The sequence below is a fragment of the Castor canadensis genome, chromosome 5 (assembly GCF_047511655.1).
Source record: "Castor canadensis chromosome 5, mCasCan1.hap1v2, whole genome shotgun sequence".
NCBI classification, from domain to species: domain Eukaryota; kingdom Metazoa; phylum Chordata; class Mammalia; order Rodentia; family Castoridae; genus Castor; species Castor canadensis.
The window spans coordinates 46,058,729-46,081,385 of record NC_133390.1 but is presented as its reverse complement, the minus strand read 5'-3'; the positions used below and the strand labels follow the sequence as shown (position 1 = coordinate 46,081,385).

The 22,657-nt window shown below is 37.7% G+C and overlaps 1 protein-coding gene across 2 annotated transcripts in view; it reads right to left on the bottom strand.

Moving 5' to 3' along the window:
• The window catches only part of Crybg3 (crystallin beta-gamma domain containing 3), a 118,795-nt gene that overhangs the window by 90,513 nt on the left and 5,625 nt on the right, over positions 1-22,657 (bottom strand). For both annotated transcript variants that reach the window (XM_020177638.2, XM_074072953.1), the window contains exon 2: positions 1,981-2,047. In XM_020177638.2, coding sequence (XP_020033227.2) covers positions 1,981-2,047 — 67 coding nt within the window. The remainder of the gene's footprint in view (positions 1-1,980; positions 2,048-22,657) is intronic.

Here is a 22,657-nt window from a genome sequence, read left to right as displayed (position 1 = left end):
ATTGCCAGTTCAAGGGCAGCCAGATCAAAGTTTGTAAGACCCTATCTTAAAAACAAAACAAAAACAAAAGGGGTGGGTGCATGCCTCAAGTGGCAGAGCACTTGCTTCATATGTGAGAGGCCCTGTGTTCAAACTCCAGTACCACAAGAAAAAAAGAAAAAGAGAGAGAGGGAGAAAGAAAGAGAGGAGGGGGAGAGAGAGACAGACAGACAGACTATCAGTGACCTTAAACATACTGGTTTAACGGAATGGTTCCCTTTCATTCAGCAGCCACTTAGCGAGCATCCACATAGAACAGGGCATAAAAACATGCCTTCCCTCTTTTAAATTAAAGTGGATATGACTGCAGCAAGAGGCTAAGGCTACGAGACAATGGTAAAATGTGGGCTAAATATTTGGATGTTTCTCCAGCTAGATACAAAACCTTGTGTAATATATAAGAAACATATTCCAATAGATGAATAAATGCAGTTTTAGAAGTAGCTACCAATGTTAGCAAAACAGCAAAATCTGTGAGGCATATAAGTGTTTTTGTTTTCTTTTCTTTTCTTTTTTGGTGGGACTAGGGTTTGAACTCAGGGCTTTGCACGTGTAAAGCATGTACTCCTACTATTTGAACCACACCTTCATAGTCCATTTTGCTCTGGTTACTTTGGAGATGGGGGTCTCACAAACTATTTGCTTGTTCTGGCCTCAAACCACCATCATCCCCATCTCAGCCTCCCAAGTAGCTAGGATTATAGAAGTGAGCCACTGGTGCCCAGCTTAAAAGTAGTACTTCAAAAATAAGAATTTAATGATGTCATATATGATGTATATTATTCACATATCTGTTATGATTCAGACCTGAAAGGGAAAATGCTGCACTTTTTTTCTGGCATTAAAAATTCCAGCTAATAAGATGGAAGCATGGAGAGAAATGTCAAACTGCAATGGAGTATTATGTTTCAGAAAAATACTCATTAGAAAGAAAAGAAATGGCATGTTTTATGCCACTGGCTAAATGAAAACATCTTCAATCACAAATGTTCAAAATAGCAATGTAATTTGTTGTTGCTAACCTTTTTTTCCCCTTCAGGCATTGCCTGATCCAGGTTGAAGAAACCCTACCAGCAGCTTCCAAAAGGTTTAAAAAAAAGTTATGTGGGCCAAAATATTATACCAGAGAGAGAGAGAGAGAGAGAGAGAGAGAGAGAGAGACCTGAACCCTAAAGGCCCCAAATCAAATCCTAAGAAAAACAATCTCAAGACTGTGAGTGGTATTTACTTAGGGCCCACTTATAAGAAGAAAGGTTACAATGTTTAGTCATTTTCAACCACTCATCAATAACTATGTAGGTAAGTATCTTACACATTTTTATGCTTGTTCTGTAGAAGCACAGCAGGCCTGTTTATACATGAGCTGACCTAATAGATCCATCATGTAGCATATAGCATAGCAGTGATTAACAGGAATTCCTACCCCAAACAGCACTAGTTGTTGTCTGCTGCATTTCAGAAAGCATAACCTAAATCTTAGAACTTCCTAGGGAAAAGAGACCACGCAGATAATGTGATTTGACTTACAGATTAAAAAACTAAGGCACAAAGAAGTTAAATATCTCAACTGAAGGCCCTACAGATAGTTAGTGGCAAAGCTAAGACCACCATGCCTTACTCAGAGTTCTTCACCCCCACCCTGCCCCACCTTATGATGAAAATATTCAATAGGGCTGGGCTGGATTTCGACACAAATTAATAAAATGCAGCTGTTTTTGAAATGTAAAATAAGATGACAGATTCAAAAAGGAAGAATGTGAAATAGTTAAAAATATTTGCTTGGGGGCTGGCAGAGGGGTTGAAGTAGTACAGTGCCTGCCTAGCAAGCATGAGGCCCTAAGTTCAAACCCCAGTATTGCCAAGATAAAACAAAAAACAAAAATATTTGCTTGACATTAATAACATTATAATTAAATTAATAATATCAATGTAAAACTATACCTTTACTGCTTCTGAAGAAAGTACATTTTCCTTCTTCGGACTTGTGCTCATGAGCTCATTTTCAACACTGAAAAACAAAAACCACAGATTCTTTTGAAATTAAAAAAGAGTTATTCAACCATACAGTCTGTGTATTTGAGACAAAAACTGAATGGTCCATTATCTGCAATGCTGAAAGATTCCTATACAAAATGTCATACTAAGAATATGCTGATTTCAATCTCTAAACTTGAAAAATACATTCAAAAATGCTTATCCAGGCTTTGAAAACTTTTTTGAGTTTATACTACTTCCTATCATCTCATGTGGATAATCACATCACAGCTAATGACACAACTGAACAAGCACCAGTGTATGGCTATCCTAACCTTGAAAGCAATAGTCCTCTAAGCCTTTATTTATGTCAAGGTTCTCCATGCCTGATCATTTCACAATGCCTATACTGAGGATTATTTCTGTTCAACAAATCATAAACATGTACGCTCATCTACTGAATTCTGGGAATACTCAAAAAGAGATGTCAACTTCTATAGCCCCAAATGTGTCCCAGATGGCACCTTAAGAATCCATTTTTATGAAGAGTCACTTTTCATCATCCTCTGTATAGAATACCTTCACAGATGCCTCAACAGATGCCACCATAAACTATTTGGCCCACCCAAACACATACATATCTTAGATCTAAATATTTCTACATCTGTGTTTAAACATTATCTTATTTTCATACTCTCGAAATTCAGCACAAATTGCATAGCTCCAATGTGAAGATCATCATGACTCCCTACCATGGGCCAAGGACTGTACATGGCTTGTAGCTCATTAAAAACAAATTATGTCAGAGTCTTCACAAAACTCAGTCTAGTTGGAGTCTGATGTGCACATAAATTTAATGACTGGTGAATGGACAACTACTATAGAGCAAAGAAGAAATGATCAATTTTGCCTGCTGAGTAAAGTACACTTAGAGGACGTACAAAGTCAGGGGGTATGGAGAATATGGCATTTTTGGGAACCCATGTTTTGTTTTTAATGTAAGACTGGAGTACAGAACTTGTGACAGGCAAAGATAATCCTGAAAGGGAGGAGAATGAGACCAAAGGTTAGTTTATGTCAGACTATGAAAAACTGGCTTGACCCGTTAGAGAATGTGATCTTTGTCCTACCTGCAGTGGAAAGACTTTAGAGCTTTGAGGCTGGGGACAAGAACAGAATGACTCCAAGTGGACAAATCATGTTATCAATGGCCACTGGTGGTAGAGCAACCAAAAGGAAGAAGCATCAGTAGCTCACATCAGATAAAGGTCAATCCCAAAGCAGATGGGATGGAAAGAAAAGATACAATTTAGCCTATTTGGATTTTTCTAGCCATAAAATGCAGTGCTCCTATGTAGAATATCCAAAGAACAAATGGTGATAGCCAAAAGACAGGAACATATGACAGAAAGACCATGAACACCTGGAAAATACACTGGATTAAAATGTCATTAAGTGTCAGACACAATGCAGGAACACATGGACCAAAGAGATACCACTATGTTGTTATTAAACTTTTAAATATCATTAAGAAAAGTAAGGATGTAACAATACAGAATTGTAACCTGTATAAATAAATGTGTATAAAATAATGTTTCAATGCTTCACTTTTTAAAATGTGAATGGGTTTTTTATTTTTTGAGTTTTTTTTTTCCCCATTTTACTACCCTCTCCTGTTACAAGGTTGTTTACAATTCAGGGGATTTTTTTTTTTAATTATACAGAAATTGATATTTGTCTAAGCTCAAACCAAAGAAAATCAAGTGGCAAAATACATGTAAAAGAATGCATTACAAAGATTTGGAGTATAAGGAACAGGTCCTGTCTGGAGGGGGTGCTGGTACCACTGGGAGAGGGAGAGGTGGGGAAAGGGTGTAGGAGGGTGAATATGGTGCAAATACTGTGCACACATATGTGTAAATGGAAAAATGATACCTGCTGAAAACTATTCCAGAAATGGGAAGAGAGGGGATAAAGAAGAATGATAGAAATGGTGAATTCAAATATGATATATTTGACATATTATAACAACTTTTGTAAATGCCATAATGTACCCCCAGCAAAACAATAAAAATAAAATAAAGAATAATACTGACCTTGATCTTGTAAGTGAATTCTGTAACTACAGTCTACTTTGAATGGCCTACCTAAAAAACAACTAAACATACACCTACCTAATTTTAGTATATAATTCTTGCTTCATGATTCCTGAAATCTTCTTCATTTAAAGTGAAGCTACAAACATACTGCTTTAGTGAGACTGTTAAACTGGTAAAAGTTCCTCTAATACAAAAGCTCTGCAGAAAATGCAGCTATAAGTTCATGGAAATAAGGTAGAAAGAGTTTTCAAGTAACTATAATTACTTCTAAGTATACACTATTACACACACTCCAAATGCTAGAAAAACAGAACAGCAATTCAGCACATAGCACAACACAAATAATAATAATAATTTAAAACTGAAATCAGTAATGGAAATATTACTTGACACTTCTTCAAGGACTATGAAACTAATTTCCTAGGTTTAATTTCAATGATTTTCTTATTTCTAAACTAAAGCTTTAAAATGTGTTGAGTTTTAAAGCAAATAACACATTTTAAAACTGTGGTTAAGGCCAGGGGCAGTGGCATATACCTATAATTCCACAACTTGGAAAGCTAAAGTAGGATTGTGAGTTGGAGACCAGCCTGGGCTACTTGGCAAGTTAAAATTGTGGTTTAGTGATAATAATCATTGTTTTAACTAAAGGTTTCATTACTTTTTCTTCAGATAATTAAAGTTCCATCTTAATTGATTTCTTTTTTTAATTTATTTTTATTGCTGTATGGGGTGGGGGGTACATTGTGGCACCTACAAAAGTTCTTCAAATATATCATATTTGAATTCACCCCCTCCATAATTCTCCTTTATCCCCTCTTCTCCTCATTCCTGGAACAGTTTCAACAGATACATTTTTCATTTACATATATACATACACAGCATTTGTACTATATTTACCTCCTTATACCTTTCCCCATCTCCTCCCCACCTCACTGGTACCAACACCTCCAACCAGAACTGTTCTGCCCTCCTGTTCTCTGATTTTGTACAAAAAAAGAAAAAAATGACATTTTTGTTTAAGATAGCTACATAGGGAATTTCCCTGTGGCATTTCCATGTATACATGTATTCTAACCTAAATTGTTCATCTCTATTTCTCTTCTTTCTACCTTAGTCCCCTTCATGGTTGTTTCAACAAGTTTAAAAATTCTATATTCATTCTTTTACAGAAATCACATAAACCATAGTCACCTTCTTTTACCCTCCCGTTCTCTTACGTGACCTCCCAATAGCGTGGATAATTTTTCATAATAATGCTTGTATTTGAATTAGGTCTGTATCCCACATATGAGAGAAAATATGCAGCTTTTGGCCTGGCTAACTTTACTTAAGATGTTCTCCAGACCCATACAAATGCCAAAATTTCATTCTTTTTTGTGGATGAATAAAATTCCACTGTATATAAATACCACATTTTCTTAATCCATTCATCCTTAAGATATACCTGGGATTGCTGGATCATATGGCAGGTCTATTTTTAGTTTTTGAGGAGTCTCCATATTGTTTTCCATAGTGGTTGTATTAACTTACATTCCCAGCAGCAAAGTATGAGGGTCCCCTTTTCCCCACATCCTTGCCAACATTTGTTATTTGCATTCTTGATGGTAGCCATTCTCACAGGAGTGAGGTGGAATCTTGTTGGGTTTTTTTTTTAATTTGTGCATTTCCTTTATAGCCAAGGATGTTGAGCATTTCTTCACATGTTCTCCTCCTTTGAAAAAGCTCTGTTCAGTTATTTTCCCCATTTCTTCACAGGGTCATTGATTTTTAGGGAATTTAGTTTTGTGAGTTATTAATAACTGTATATTCTAGTTATTAATACCCTGTCAGATGTATAGCTGGCAAAGATTTTTCTCCCATTCTGTGAGCTGCCCGTTCAATCTGGTGACCTCTCTTTTGTTGTGCAGAGCTTTTTAATTTCATATGGTCCTACTTGTCAATTCTTTCTCTTAGTTGCCGAGCCCCTTGAATTCTGTTTAGGAAGGCACTGCTATGCCTATTAATTCCAATGTATTCCCTACTCTTTCCTGCACTAGCTTCAAAGTTTTGGGTCTTATATTAAGGTCCTTAATCTACTTTGAGTTTATACTCAGAAAGGGTGAAAGACATGGATCTAGTTTCAGTTGTCTGCATGCATATATCCAGTTTTCCCAGCAACATTTGTTGAAGAGATGGTCTTTTCTCCATCGTATGTTTTTTGGTGCCTTTGTCAAAAGTCAGGTCGGTGTAGCTGCATGGATTCATATCTGGGTCTTTTATTCTGTTCCACTAGTCCTCATGTTTGTTTCTGTGCCAGTACCGTGCCGTTTTTATTGCTATGCACTGTAATATAGTTTGAAGTCAGGTATTGTGATACTTCCAAAGTTTCTCTTTCTCCTCTTGATTTCTTATACATTTAGACTTGCTCTGCTTCATATAAAGTCCAAAGTAATTGTTAAACTCATCATGACACTTCCCCACTCAAAAATCCTTCAACAAATAAGTCTCCATCAGCTGGTAAACAAAATGAAGGGCCCTCAGCATACATATACAAAATTCTTTATGACCTGGTTCCAGATGCTATACCTGTCACATAAGACACTTCACATTGCTGGAACATGTCAAGTTCACAGCCCAGCAAACTGCAAACCACTTTCTTCTCCTACCTATAACATCTTTTCCCACTGGAACCAACTCATAGTCCTTTAGTTTAGTTCTAGCTTTGCCTGTATTTTTGTGCTCCTATTGTACCCAGCAATACCTGCACTTTACTATAAAGGCCGTTTGTCCAATTATGCAACTAGAATATGAACTTATTAAATTCAGTAAATGCATCATTCATGTTTATCCCAGAGCCTAGCATCAAGCATGGTACTGTGAAGTCAATCGAGTTAGTCTTTTTTTTTTTTAATGAGTAGTATATAAATCTCTTGACAGAGCACACTAGGCTTTCTTGTTCTGCACCATTTTTCTCTAAAAACATAAAGGGAGAGGAGCTGGTGAAAAAAAAGATGACTCAGCAAGAACAAAGGCATTTTTAGTTAATTTAAAAACAAAATACACACACACGGGGGGAAAAAACAAACATGGTAGAGATCAGAAGAAGCTAGCTTGGGCAAAAAGACCCCATTACAACAACAAGCTGGGCATGGTGATACATACCTATAACCCCAGCTACTCAGAAGGCATAGGTAGGAGGACTGGGGTCCAAGGCCAGCCCTGGGCAAAAAGAACAAGACCCTATCTGAAAAATAAAGCAAAAAATGGGTGGGGGTGATACTCAACTGCTACAGCACATGCCACCAAGCAGAAGGCCTCAAGATCAAATTACAGTACCCAGAATTAAAAAAAAAAAAAAAAATAGGAACACAGTAACTAAAGAGACTGAAGACACTAGATACTGGGGAGGGGCAAGATGGTGGATGGTTGACATCTGTATAGCCCAGCAGTGACTAACTACCCTGAAAAGAAGATCAGAGGATCACAAGTCACCCACAGGGTCCCACAACCAGTAAGAAGCAAAGCCCTCTCTGAATCTGCAAATAGAGAAGCAACTAACCACAGGGGGAATGGGTCGAATGACTCAGAGCTCAACACTCCCCATCCCCCACCCCTGAAGTCACCACACAGCACCATGCTCCATCATTTGGCACTCCCTTGGAGGTAAGTCCTACTTCCAGGCACACATAGGAACTCAGAGCTCCACGCTTTCCCCCACCTCACAACCCATTACCTTCACCCTGAAAATTCCATGGAAACTGGCACCCTTGTGCAAGCAGGACCCTTGACTGCCACTGCTCCATGGGTAACAGAAGGCACAACTCAGCAAGTTTAGTTTCCCTAGAAGCAACACCACAGAACTGAGCTCCCTGAAGCCCATGTGGGAGATTGGCCCTGGAACTTCTGCTACTTGCAGACTTAGTTCATCTGAACTGAGCTGGCAGCAGAACCACTGAACTGCACTCCCTGCAGTCTACGCAGATCGGGCCATGAAACCCAGAAGCTCGCAGACTTGGCTCTCCTAAGCCAAGCCAGCAGCAGAGCCACGAAACTAAGGTCCCGGAAGCTCTTGTGGGAAATCAGGCCCCAGGGCCCGCTATTTGAAGGCTTGGTCCCCCATTCCTGTGGAGTACTGCACTACCCTCCTGGAGCTCACAACCTGGAAAGCAGGCTCCAGAACTCCTGCTGTCCAAAGGCTTGGTTCCCTGTGCCTCAGCAGTCACTATGGCTCCAAGTAGCCCACCAGCAAGCAAGCTGCAGGGCTTGTGCTACCTGAAGACTTGGGTCTCCCACACCTGCAGCAGTTGCTGTGGCTCCTGGAAGCCCACACCCCAATGCAAGTAGACCCCATAGCCTCCACTGCCTTGTGGGCACCAAATTATTCAAGCCTACCGATTCTGCTGCCCTATCGGAACCCTCAACTTGCTACTCAGTGCCAGAGGCCTGCCACCACACACCCAAGTGAACATCAGGCTCCAGGCTTTGCTATTTTTTGGCACCAGGAGGCTTTCCTCTCCACAGAGCACAGAGGCCCAGCACTCCCCACTGTCCCTGACAGCAAGGGAGCCCTCACTCCCCTGCCAAAGCACAAGAATGCCAGATTCCCTACCAACAGAAGCAAAGCTATAACCTGCCACACTACAGGCATCACCAGAAGCTATGCTCCACCAAGGTACACAGAAGCACAGCACTTCACGCTGCACCTTCCTGCAGAAGAGTCACATCTCTCCTGTCCAAGATCTGGAATCCCAGCTCCTCCATGAGTGGTAATGCACTACTCTGCTAGTGCTAGGCGATCTTCCCCACCCCCAACCCTCACCCCTGCTTTGCAGTGCACAGACACAATGCTCCCCACTTGTGACTGCAGGAGAACCCCTATGACCCCATCAAAGAGCAGGAACCCCAATCCCCTCACTGAGGAGAGAAAAGAGGTAAATGGCACCACAAGAACCCTGCAAGGGGTAATATATTCAGCATATCCCTCTCTGAGGAACACTGCTGGAACACCAGTAGAGAAAAAACACAAAACCCCAGCAACAGGGGCATAAGGAACTAAAAACCTAACCAAAAACAACTCCACATATGTAAATCTCAACACAGAATGAAACAGCAAGACAACCACTCTCCCTCAAAAGCCAATTCTACCACTAAAGATCCAAACAACTGCGTAGAGGAATAGCTATCAAATAATGAAATCCAAAAAACAATAGCAAAAAAAAAAAAAAATGACCTCAAAAAAGAAACATCAAAGTTAGTATTTGACCTCAAAGACAACGTGAATGAACAATTAAATGAACTCAAAGAAAATACAAACAAACAGATGGATGAAATTAAAAATTAAGAAGACTATCCAGGATATGAAAGAGGAAATCAAAGATATGGAAACCCTAAAAAATAATTAATCTGAAATAAACAACTCAATATCCCAAATAAATACTGCAATTGAAAGCTCAGTAAACAGAGTGGAGCAAATTGAAAACACAGTATAAGGAACAGAAAACAAATTAAAAGAATTAGACCAAACAGTAAAAGATCAGGAAAGAATGCTAACAAAATATAAATGGAACATGCAAGATATCTGGGACACAATGAAAAGACCAAACCTACAAATCATGGGTATAGAAGAAGGAGAGATGATACAAACTAAAGGCACTGACAACCTATTCCATAGAATAATAGCAGAAAACTTCCCTAACCTCAAGAAAGAGACAGTCACCCAACTGCATGAAGTCTACAGAACACCAAACCAACAGGACCAAAAAAGAAACACCTCCCCAAACAAATCATAATCAAAACACTGAGCACACAGAAAAAAAAAAAATAACAGATTTCTCAACTCAAACTATAAACGCAACAAGGTCATAGAAAGACAAAATTCAGGCCCTGAAAGAAAGCAACTGTCAACCCAGACTAGAATATCCAGCAAAACTATCCTTCCTAATTGAAGGAGAAATTATAACCTTCCACAACAAGGAAAAAATAAAGCAATTTGTGATCACCAAGCCAGCACCACAGAAGATACTTAAAGGACTTTTACATATAGAAGAATAAACTAGAGTGAGACAGAAAGACTCAAGAAAGAATAAACCCTTTTGTGCAAGTAGACAAATAAACAAGGAATAGGTAAAACTAAACAACAGGGAAACAAGAATGACTGGGAACAAAAAGCACCTCTCAATATTAACACTGAATGTAAATGGCATCAATGCCCCAATCAAAGGACATAGAATAGCAAACTGGGTTAAAAAACAAGACCCAACTATATGTTGCTTACAAGAGACTCACCTCACTGAAAAAAATAAACACTGGTTTTGAGTCAAAGGGTGAAAAAAAGTTTTCCAAGCAAATGGACCCCATAAACAGGCAGGATTTGCCATACCCATATCTGATAAAGTAGACCTCAGACTTAAATCATTCAGAAGAGACAATGAAGGTCACTTCATATTAATGAAAGGAACAGCTAATCAAGATGAAATATCAATCATTAACATATATGCACCAAACACAGGGGCACCCATCTACATTTAAAAAAAAGAAAACACTCTAATGGCCCTAAGCATACTGATAGACACTAACACAGTGATAGTGGGAGACCTAAACACCCCACTGTCACCAACAGATAAGTCATCCAGATAAAAGATCAACAAAAAAACTCCAGAGCTACTCCACACATTAGAACATTAGATCAAATAGAACATGGTTGATATCTACAGAGTATTCCACCCAACAACTAGGCAATACACATTCTTTTCTGCAGCTCATGGAACTTTCTCCAACATAGATATTTTAGGACACAAAGCAAGTCTCAACAAATTCAAGAAAGTCAAAATAACTCCCTGCATCATATCAGACCACAATGGAATAAAACTAGATGTCAACAGCAAAAGATACTCCTGAAAATATTCAAATACATGAAGACTGAACAGCACACTACTGAAAAACCAGTAAGTGACCAAAGTAATGAGGGAAGAAATAAAAAAAGTTCCTGGAATCCAATGAAAATGAAAATACAACCTACCAGAATCTGTGGGACACAGCAAAGGCCATGCTAAGGGGAAAGTTTACAGCTGTTAAGTGTTTACATTAAAAAATAGAGACCTCTTAAGTAAACAATGTAATGATGCACTTTAATCTCCTATGAAAACAAGAACATACTAAACCCAAAACCAGGAAAAGGAGAAATAATAAAAATCAGGGCAGAGATAAATGAGATCAACACCAAACTATACAAAGAATCAATAAAAGAAAAAGCTGGTTCTTTGAAAAGATTAGCAAGATCGACAAACCCTTAGCCAACATGACAAAATGGAGAAGAGAGAACACCCAAATTAATAAAAGCAGAGACAAAAAAGGGGACATAACCACAAATACCAACAAAAAGTACTTTGAAAACTTATAGGCAATCAAACTGAAAATTCCTAGATGCATATAACCAACCAAAATTGAACCAAGAAGATATTAGCCACCTAAATAGTCCTATTACATGCAATGAAATTGAAGCAGTAATAAAACATCTCCCTACAAAGAAGAGCCCAGGACCTGATTGATTCACAGCCAAATTTTACCAAACCTTTCCTTTCCTTTCCTTTCCTTTCCTTTCCTTTCCTTTGCACAGCAAAGGAAACAGTCACCAGCCTTAAGAGACAGCCCACCGAATGGGAGAAAATCTTTGCCAGCTACACATCCGATAAGGGACTAATATCCAGAATCTATAGTGACTCAAAAAACTCAGCCCCCAAATAATCAACACCCTAATGAAGAAATGGGCACCTAAATTAAACAGGGAATTCTCAAAGGAAGAGGTATGAATGGCCAGTAAATACATGAAGAAGTGTTCAACTTCCCTGGCTATAAAAGAGATGCAAATCAAAACAACACATAGATTTCATCTCACCCCAGTTAAAATGTCTATAATCAAGAATAATAACAACAACAAATCCTGGCGAGGATGTAGACAAACAGGAACCCTTATACACTGCTAGTAGGAATGCAAGTTGGTACAACCACTGTGGAAAGCAGTATGGAGATTCCTCAAAAAACCAGAGTTAGAACTGCCATTTGATTCAGTGATACCATTCCTGGGCATCTAACCAAAGGAACGTAAGACAGGCTACTGTAGAGGCACCTGTATACCGACGTTCATTGCAGCACTATTCACAACAGCCAAGCTGTGGAAACAATCCAGATGCCCTACAACTGATGAATGGATCATGAAATTCTGGTATATACACAATGGAGTATTACTCAGTTGCAAGGAATGACATGGGGTTTGAAGGTAAATAGATGCAATTGGAGGAGATCATGCTAAGTGAAGTTAGCTAGGATGAGAAACACAAAAGATGCATGTTTTCCCTCAAATGGGGAAGACAGATCCAAAAATAAACAAATACACAAAAACAAGCATGATCATAGACAAACTCAAACGTAGAACATGTTTGTAACAGTGGAACTACTCTATTGAACCCAGGGAAAGACAGAAAGGAAAAGAGAATGATAATCAATAATATCACATACCATAAGATGTAAAGGTAGAGAATATGAGGATGTGTATTGGAAACTTGAAAAACGGGGTAGGGCGGTGGAGAGTATTTGAAGGGGTTGAACAGACCAAAGTAAAGCACACCCACAAAGGGCATACATTAACACACCCCTCTGAACATCAACTTAATAATGAAAATCAGGACTGAAAAACAGGCAATGTGTGTGGAAGGGGTACTATTGGGAAGGGAGAGGGTGAGGAAAGGAGATTAAGATGATGGTATATGGTTAACGGACTTCAAATACCTGTATGAAAGAGAACTAAGTAACCTCTTGCAATAGGTTTAAGTGGGGTGGGGAGGGGGCTGAGGAGTGAGACATGGGGGCAATGTAAATAACATACAATATAAGTCTAATCGGAATTGTCACTACAAATCCCTCCTGTATGATGAATATTCCCTAATAAAATACTTATTTAAAAACAGACACTAGATACTAAGATATCTCCTTAATAAAAAAAAAGGGGGGGGATGACAGAGTGGCACAAAGCCTTGCATCCGAACTGCAGCCCCCTGGTACCACAAATAACAACAACAATAATAATAATAACAGAAAAAACTGAAAGGAATTGGCTTTGCAGACTCAAAAATGCAACAGAAATATGTCCAAGTCCAGCTAATCTCAAACTTTATGTAAAAGAACAATATATTCCTATTATTTACTGACAATTTAATATCCAGTGGGACTTGAATTTCAATAGAAATATTTTTATAACACACTTACTTTGCTCATGGCAGGGAGGGAGGGGCAAAAATCAAACATAGGCAGAAATAAAACTACCTGACATTTCTAAATAGACTCATTTTACTAACTTAACAAAAATTTGGGGATTAATATTGCAAAAGAGCCCAAATAAGAAGGTCAGACTAACCCAGCTCATTTATAAGACAACCTTATTTAGACCACAGCTGAACACCAGGAATTCAATGCCCAGCCATTAGGCTCTTACTTACTTTGTGCCAGACATAAACTAAAACAAACCTATGGGCCATGAAAAAAAAGGAGGGTGGGTGGAAAGGCGTATTAACATTCTAAAGTGCAAATAATTTATATGAGGTCCTAACCCATCACTTCATATATCTTATAATTTTTTTATTAAACACTAACATGATTCTGTAACCCCTAGCAGACACGAAGCATTAAACTAGGCCCAATAACTCAGTTACTCAACAGATATGCAGTCCCACTGGACATCCTTGCTTTTCTCACTCCTTCAGAATCCCTATCCAGATGTACTGAAATTACCTTGGGAACTATGTTTATGAAACAGATATCTGGCCAGATTTTCACGGATGTCAGTTGGAGTGGGCTGGAAGAATCTACATTTTCAACAACCCCCTTCCCCAGATTGTTCAGCTGCAAATCTGACCATTCTTGAAAAATAATGATCTGAGAGCCTCTATATTCAGCTAAAATCAACAACTGATGAAAATATAGAGAAGAGAGAAATCAGGTCAGGAGGATCAACATTTAATATTAGTTATATATGTTGCTTTCTGAGCCTATAGCACTACCATAATCATGGTGAACATTCTGTAAATAGTGTGATAAACTGCAACACCCAACACTCTGTATGCCCAGAGAAAGAGGTAGTATGACAAGAAGAAGAGTGGTTTTGGTGTTGGTGGTCACACTAAGCCAATTTTCTAGAAAAAAGCTAAAACTAGATATAAGATTGTTCTGAGACCACTGCAGATCTAACAGAATACTGGTTATTAAGAGATTCAAGTGCCAGTCAAGGTGGCTATTGCCTGTTATCGCAGCTACATAGAGATGTTAATCAGGAGAATCACAGTTCAAGACCAGCCTCAGCAAAAAGCAAAGTAAGCAAGACCCCATAAGTCAGGTGTGGTGGTTCATGTCTGTGGTCCCAGCAATGTGGGAAGCACAGGTAGGAGGAACGTGATCAATGGTCAGTTAAGAGCAAAAACACAAGACCCTATCCAAAAACTATCTAAACCAAAAGGAGCCAAAGATAGCTCAAGCTCCCTGCCTACCAACAGTGAGTAAGTGAGAGAGAACGAGCGAGATAGCAGATGGGGAGAGGGAAAGAGACAGAGAGAGAGAGAGAGAGAGAGAGAGATTTAAGCATTTTAAATTGGGAGGAGATAAAGAGGAGGAAGGGCCAAGTGATCCAGTTCTATGTTTTGTTATGACGGCAATGAAATAATAAGGTTAAATTCACTTTAAAAATTTGTTAAGTATTGATAACATAAAGATTAATTATCAATTATTAGAAAACTCACTCATATGGGATACTTTAATTTCCACCACTGTTGCTGAGCTGGAACAAAGAACTGTTACCCTAATAAGCACAGAGAGTTATCACAAGGAAAATACCCCTTCTGGCAGTCCATAACACAGGGATGCTACTGGACCTCTGTCAGAATCAGGTTCTCAAGTGGTTAAGAGTGCAATTTCCTGGATAGCTAGAGGGTAGAGTCAATGGAACAGTTGGGTATAGTTAGTGGAGAGGGGCAACAGTGTGAGAGAGCAAAGCTCTTCACTCCACCTCTCCTACCAGACACCCTATTGGACCTCTTCCTCCCATTGCTCTCACACATCATGACTGTAACTAGATCTAAAAATACTAAAGATGTGAATACAGCTTCCTTAACTGTCTTATAAGTGGGTTTGCTCACTTCTCTATGGATGCTGGAGTTGATGATGTCTTGCCATTTCTAGAGAGGAAGCAATCTTTGGTATCAACAACAAAACTGGCAATAATTCTGAGCCACCCTACACAAAAAGACATAGCATAAAGTAATTCCGATTTGAGAATGTCCTTCTATCTAAACAACACCTGCCAAACCACTGTCCTTGGGAACATTTCATCTTTCCCAGAGTCTTCTGCTAAGGATTTACTCTCTCCCCCTTCTCCATTCCTCTCAGCCTGGTACTTCCTAGAATCATGTCCCCATTGTAGACTTTCATTTCCACTGCACACAGTGTGGTCTGCCATACAGGGACAGGGAAGAAGAATCCAGACAAATCTATTATTTTCTGTTCCCCTCACTAACATAAAACTCTGCTGGTTCTAGAACCATGGCCCACTAACTTCATTGGGCCTTTCCTGCCTGGCACATTGCTCCTCACCTCAGAGCCTACCTCATCCAACTCCAATGATGAAACTACAAGTAATCAGAATCTGGCCTTCCTCTGTCATGTGGTCCAATCATGCTCCAGTGTTCCAGGTATCCCTTGGAGTAAATAAAAGACAATGTGAACAAGAACAAGTCCTAAGCCAGGTGTGCTCACACCTGTAATCATAGCTACTCAGGAGGCAGAGATCAAGAGGATCATGGTTTGAAGCCATCCTGGGCAAATAGTTTGTGAGACCCTATCTCAGAAAAACCCTTCACCAAAAAAGGGTTGGGGGGAGCTGGTAGAGTGGTTCAAGGTGAATGCCCTGAGTTCAAACTCCAGTAATGCCAAAAAAAGAATGAGCCTTTTAGTTAACCACTGCCTTTGCACTGCCATTTGTAGTAAAATGCCTTGCAACTCAAAATGAACATGTCTGTTTCAGGGACAGCACCTTAGGTACAAAAAGCACTTTAGTCAAAACATACCATCTGTACATGATTTTACAAATATGTAAACTGAAGGGGCAGACCAACTGATGTGAGATCTCTACTGGATCTGAAAACCCAGACTACTGTGATTCTGCAACCAAATGGTGAGTAGAAAAGAAAACAGGTAGACTAACCTGGAGTCTTTTATGATAAAGGAAGAAAAAAACTATAAACAAAACACCAACTCAGAATCAAAAGTAACTTCAGGGCATTTAACAAAAAGGCTGTGGGAGTCATGTACATGAGCCTAGAGAGATTTTTTTCCTTAGAAATATAGCTTTAAATGGCAAGTTCTATAGTTCTCTTTGGTCCATGTTATAATGCATTATGGATTAAATTGGCTTTTGTGTACTGGATGGCTTTTGAGTACCATCCAGCAATTCCATGGGAAAAAAAGATTTCCACATCAATCATTTACAAACAACCATCTGGAAAAATGTCCATTCTTAAATGGTGACTGCCAGCAGTAGAGTAGTACTTGTACTTTTTAAATGACCATTAACAGGATATAAAACAGGTGGTTATGGCCCTAATTCTGGACTTCAAATTAAAAGGTAACCAGAAGCTGCAATTTTAAGGCAGTTAAACAGCATGCATTTTAGCTTAAAACATCTGGCATTTGAATGACTTCAAAACTCTCTGGAGAAAAATCAGAAGGGAGGAAAGGTGACACACATGATTATCAAGTTCTCTTGCTTTGCAATCTTAGGCTCTTCCAACACTGCTTTTCTCTATATACCAGCCTTCTCTATTTATGTATCTACCTTGAAGCTACTTTTGATTTACTGCTCCCCCTTGTACACCCCCAAAACATGATCATAATTACACAGGATGCTGAGTGAAAAATCCCAGTACTCTGAGGTGTTCTGAGCTGTCTACCACATAACATGCCCTGCATGACTGTCCTGTTTCTCCCCAAGTCCTCCATCTACCTCATGCCCTTATGATTCTGAACATTTGTGACCAAGCTCACAAGAATCAACATGCTAAATTTTTTGGTGTGACATGAACTTAAAACACGTACTTTAGCTCCTTTCTAAAATGGGGCAAATAGGGCTGTAGCTGGGGCTGAAGCACTGTGGCAGAATGTTTGTCTAACACACACAAGGATCTGGGTTAGATCTATAGCACAAGGAAAAAAAAGAAAAGAAATAATAAATTGAGGCATTCATTCATGTATTTTTCAAAAGACTGTCCTGAGGGAGGGGCACTGGAGACTCAAGGAGACAGCTCCAGAGCTGTCCGGAGCCTGACCATCCGACTCAAATCCTTTCTCCTCTGTAAGTTCTCTTGACATATATAAACAGGCAATACGTGTATAAATACATAAACATTCACACACTTATAAGCCCATGCCCAAGTGATACTTAAGTGCTACCTCACCTGGTCCCTGGCTCTCTCTCTCCATGTCATGGACACTCTTCCTTCCATTCTGTTGTTGTGTCTGCCCACAATGGCATCTCTGCCACATGATCTAGCCTCAGGATTTTGGAAATGGATATTCTGTCTCAAAAGTTACTCTTTGGATTTGTCATGTTCCACTCTCAGCTAGTCAAGTCTTTGCTCAAATGTTACCCAATGAGAAGTCTTTCATGACCACATTATCACCACTTCACTGTGCCCCATGCTTTATTTTTACTTCTAAGCATATTATATATTAATTTCCCACAACTTATTTTCTGTTCTCCCTGCCCAAATACAAACTATGTAAACAGAGACACATTCAGATATTTAACCCAGATTCTGATAAATGACAACTAAGAGTTTTATAAGGGTTAAATTTTAAATTACTTATTTAACTTGAATTAGCACATGTACTATTGTACAAAATGTTAATGCACTATTGTTAAAGAAAAATATTCAAGTTTTAATCCCAACGAGCACTATAATTTTCATAAAAATATTTAGACCAGTAGACATGCACCTGGGGCTCTGAGAGGACAGTTATGAATATGCTTTTTTCACATAATTTCATGTGTTTTTCAAAATTATGTATTACTATTAAAAAGATTTTAAAATGACAAAGTATTAGAGTTCATTTTTAAAAAGCAAATTAATAACAAATCTGTGAAGAAAGCAATGAATTGAAAATGGAGAAATAACAAAATATTAATACTACATATATTACACAGTGGTAAATTCTTTGTTTCATAATATAAACAACATTGTCAAATAAGATCCTTATCTGCCTACTTAAAAACAATGAAACAATCAATCAAAATTCACATCTTTAGCTTTGACTATTACAAAACACAATACCACCATTCCAGCCATGTATACTCCATGATGCTTTATAGGCAAGGCACACAGCAAAAAGTTTACAACTCACCTAACCTATGTCCAGTTATTAAAACATGAAATTCAAAATATTTTATTCCTTGTCATAAAAAGCATGATGGTAGTTACAAGAGAATTATAATTGGCCACTTAAGTAGTATCTACTTTTTGCATAAATTTTAATGCAAAGAATAATAAAGAAATTGCTAATATATATCTTCTAGAAATTACATAAAGCTAGTACGTTTAGAGCACTGAAATACCATGTTCATGTCATTCCTCACATTGCCATTTTTGCCAATTGTCATAAAATCACCTAACAGGCAAGTTCTGTAAAAAACATGTTGAACTGGTGAAACCAAAACTCTATTTTACAAATATGTTGGGGACAGTAAATAAATTCCAGCTATCACATAAGGTTATATTTTTGTTCCTGTACCTTATTTGAAATTAGCACTGAAAGCCTAATATCTGACTTGACTGGTATATTAGCAATCTTGATGCTTAATCTTTTAGTAATTCTTTTCCAATAGCCATTATTGAGAGATGAGGTTATAGAGTTCAATTTATACTAAAAGAAAAGAAATAATTTTGGCAACAATTATATTTTCAAAGACTTTCTAGCTACTTTTGACAAAACAGGGTAAATGAGCACATTTAACTCTGTTCTGTGGAAATGACAGAGAAGAAGAAACAAATGTAAGTAAATAAGCTAGTAGGTAACAAGAGGAAAGTTAATAGCATTCAGGAGATAACAGATTTTTGAAGGGGAAAAGCAGGCAAAACAATTCAGAATAGATAAAACTGCAACTGAAAGAAATGTTGGTTTATTCTCACACAATTCCAAAAACTATCAAAGATTTGGAGCCCCAAGGTAGAGGATGACCTACATGACTGAAACTGCTAACCCCCATCCAAACCCACACTCCCAAATTACAGACATTTGTCAGGATAGTGAAAAAAATTAAGGGTCCGAGCTCTGGAAAACCAGGAATAGTAGGAATATACAAAGCACAGATCACAAACAAGGGAATTTGTAAAAATCTTCAACATAAACAGTAAGACATAAATGTAATGTGAAAGAGTTCACCTACTGCCCAACAGACTGGAAAACAGGACTATATAAAGTTAATTATATGCATTTGTAGAGATTGGGTAAAATGAGATTTCAAAATTCTCAAAATCTGCAAAGAGAAAAAACACGAGTCACATAAAGAGGCCAGAAATAAGACTGGCCTCAGAATTCTCAACAGTAACATAATTAAACAGAAAGAAAATGGAGAAATATCTTCAGAATCCTAAGTAAATAATTTCCTATCCTATAAATTTACACCCAGAAAAACTATCATTAAAATAATAGAAAAAGATATTCAGAAATACAAAGACAAAAAATTTTATCTCACATGCTCTTTTTTGGGTTAGATATACTCCAACAAAACAAAGAATTTAACTGAGAAAGATAAATATATAAGATCCAAAAACAGGGAGCTCTATTATAGAAAAAAGGAAGACCCAGAGGTCAAGAAAAACATCATGCAGGGCAGAGGTGAACTGAGAGATGTTATTTAATGGTGTGGAAAGAAATGAATGAAAATTTTGTAAATGTGCTTGAGTGTCCTAGAAGTAGCAGCAGTATGAAAAAAAAAAGGTAGTTTACTGAAGCAAAAATGAAGAAATGTCATCATAATACAGGACTTGGCTTAGCAGAAAATAATATTTACACAGTCATAAAAATCTGAAGATTATAAAACAGGTCCTGTCCAGGGGTTGGGTGTCAGTGGGAAAGGGAAGGGCAAAAGGAAAGTGTGAAGGAGTACGAATATGGTAAAAAGTATTTTGTATTCATGCATGAAAATAGAACAATAAAACTTGATGAAATTGTTCTAAGAAGAGAATGGGGGGCATAAAAGAGAAAGATAGAGGGGATGAATCTAAGATACATTGTAAACACTTATGTAAATGCCACAATGTGCCCCTTGTTCAATCATAATATGCTAGTCATAAAAAAGTAGAATAACATGAGGTAAAAAAAGTGAAGACTGTTGATTTAATCCCCCAAATTATAACAATTACTTTGGCTGGATGAGTGCAGGGACATAGAAGGGTGTAAAATATTTAATTCTTCATCTGCCATAACCAGGTCAATATATATACAATTTAAATCAAGAAATCACAATAAAACATTAAGTAGACATCCATACAGAAATGCCAGAAGAAACAGCTTACACTTTTTTCTAAGAAGAAAGTCTCAAGAATGGGTGCACACCTCTTTTACTTTGGCACTTATTTTACGGAAGGAAGAAAGATTATGCTTTATTTTCCCCGTAAAACAGTGTAAGTGCACTGAAGTAAAAACTGTCACATCTTATTCACTACTGGATTCTCAAAGCCCAGCAAACTGCCTTGCACAAGTGACACTAAATTAATTCTTGTCAAATACGTATAGTTTTCAAATCAAATGTCCAAAAGGTGTTAGGAGCACACAGAGGAATAAGCTAATATATTTTCACATGAGACGATGCCAACAAATCAGCCTTCCTAATCTATAAGACATTAAGTTTGTACACATCCATTAGCCTGAAGAAATCTGGCTGGTGGATTAAAGCTGGAAGAGACCTTAGGGATAAATGCAACTCCCTCACTTAAGACTGAGTAGATTAATGACCGGTCACAGGACCTGCTCAAAGTGGATGATAGGTAACCTCGAAAGGAATTAATATTTTTGTGGCTTTAACTATTCATTGTGTCCACTTCACATTATCGATTAATAACAGATCTCACTCATACTTGTAGAAAGTATCAAATATCAAATTACTCTGCGTTATACATACTACTTGTATTTACTTATTGCCTTAATCAGAATTTTTCTCACTTGAACACATTAATGTAGTTCATTGTCTATTTGGAGGATTTTTGAAAACCCAGAACCATAAAATTCTTTTTCCCCCACTTTTATTCATAGATATTTGCCAGGTCTTAAAATTGGTTTTCTTCTTAATTTCTAAAATATGTAATCCACATAACTTTGTAAATGTGAAAAGGTATAAAATGAAGTCTCCCTTTCATTCCCCATCCCTTCACCCAGTCCAAAATCACCCAAAACAGGAACCACAATTCTAGTAACAGATTAGTCATACCATCCACAATGGTCTATACCTAGTTTTTTAAATTAATGTTCCTTGGAGATATTTCATTATCAATACATTTAAAAAGTTCTTGTTCTTTTTGATAGCTAAATATAAGATTATATGAAAATATATTTAATGGGAATCTATTTCTTTATCTTTTGCTATTAAAACAGTGTTGCATTGACTAAACTTGCACAACCAACTTTTGGCTTGTTTGCAAGTTGTATGTATGATGGAATTTCTAGAGGAGAACTGCTGAGTATGTGAATCTGTAATACTGACAGAACTATTCAAATTTCCTTCCAACATGCTGCATCAATTTACCTTCCGTAAGAAGTGTAAGTTCCAGTTTACACACATCGAACTAGAGTTCTGCTTATCAAATGAGTACAATATAATATTTTTCTATAGTTTCCAAGTCTCACTTGGAGATTTTTTTTATGTGTTTAAGTATAAATTTACAATTTGTATACGTGTATACATTTATTTCCCTGTTTCTCAACACTCAGAAATATAAATTCCTTATTGTGCATACAGCACTGATCTAGTCTATCTGGGCAGATGTCCAGCTACATCTATTGTCTTTTATTTCTATTCAAAAACCATTTCGTAGGCCAGCTTTCTTTTATGGGTCTTCCCAAGTTAAGCAGAGAAAACTACCACACAATGCTTAAGCTTTGAATTCAGAAAGGAGAATTTGTCTCCTGACTCTACAACAAGACTTTTGATTAGGCACTGAACTTTCAAAGCCTTAAATTATATACCAGTATATATATATATATATATATATATATTTAAAGCCCTAAGCACAGGCTTAGGTCAGAGTAAGACTCTAATAAATGATAGTTTCATTTTGTTATCATCAATCTCCCAGGCAAAAAAAAAAAAAATGACCATGCAAACAGCTGTTTCAGTGCTTTGGAACACTACCAATTAAATTCTTCCAGGAGTTAAACATTGAGGGAGAGTCCTACTAGAGGTTTACCATTACTTGGATATTTACAACTGCCAAGTAAATATTAAGAATGAATTATTTCTAGCTGCAAAA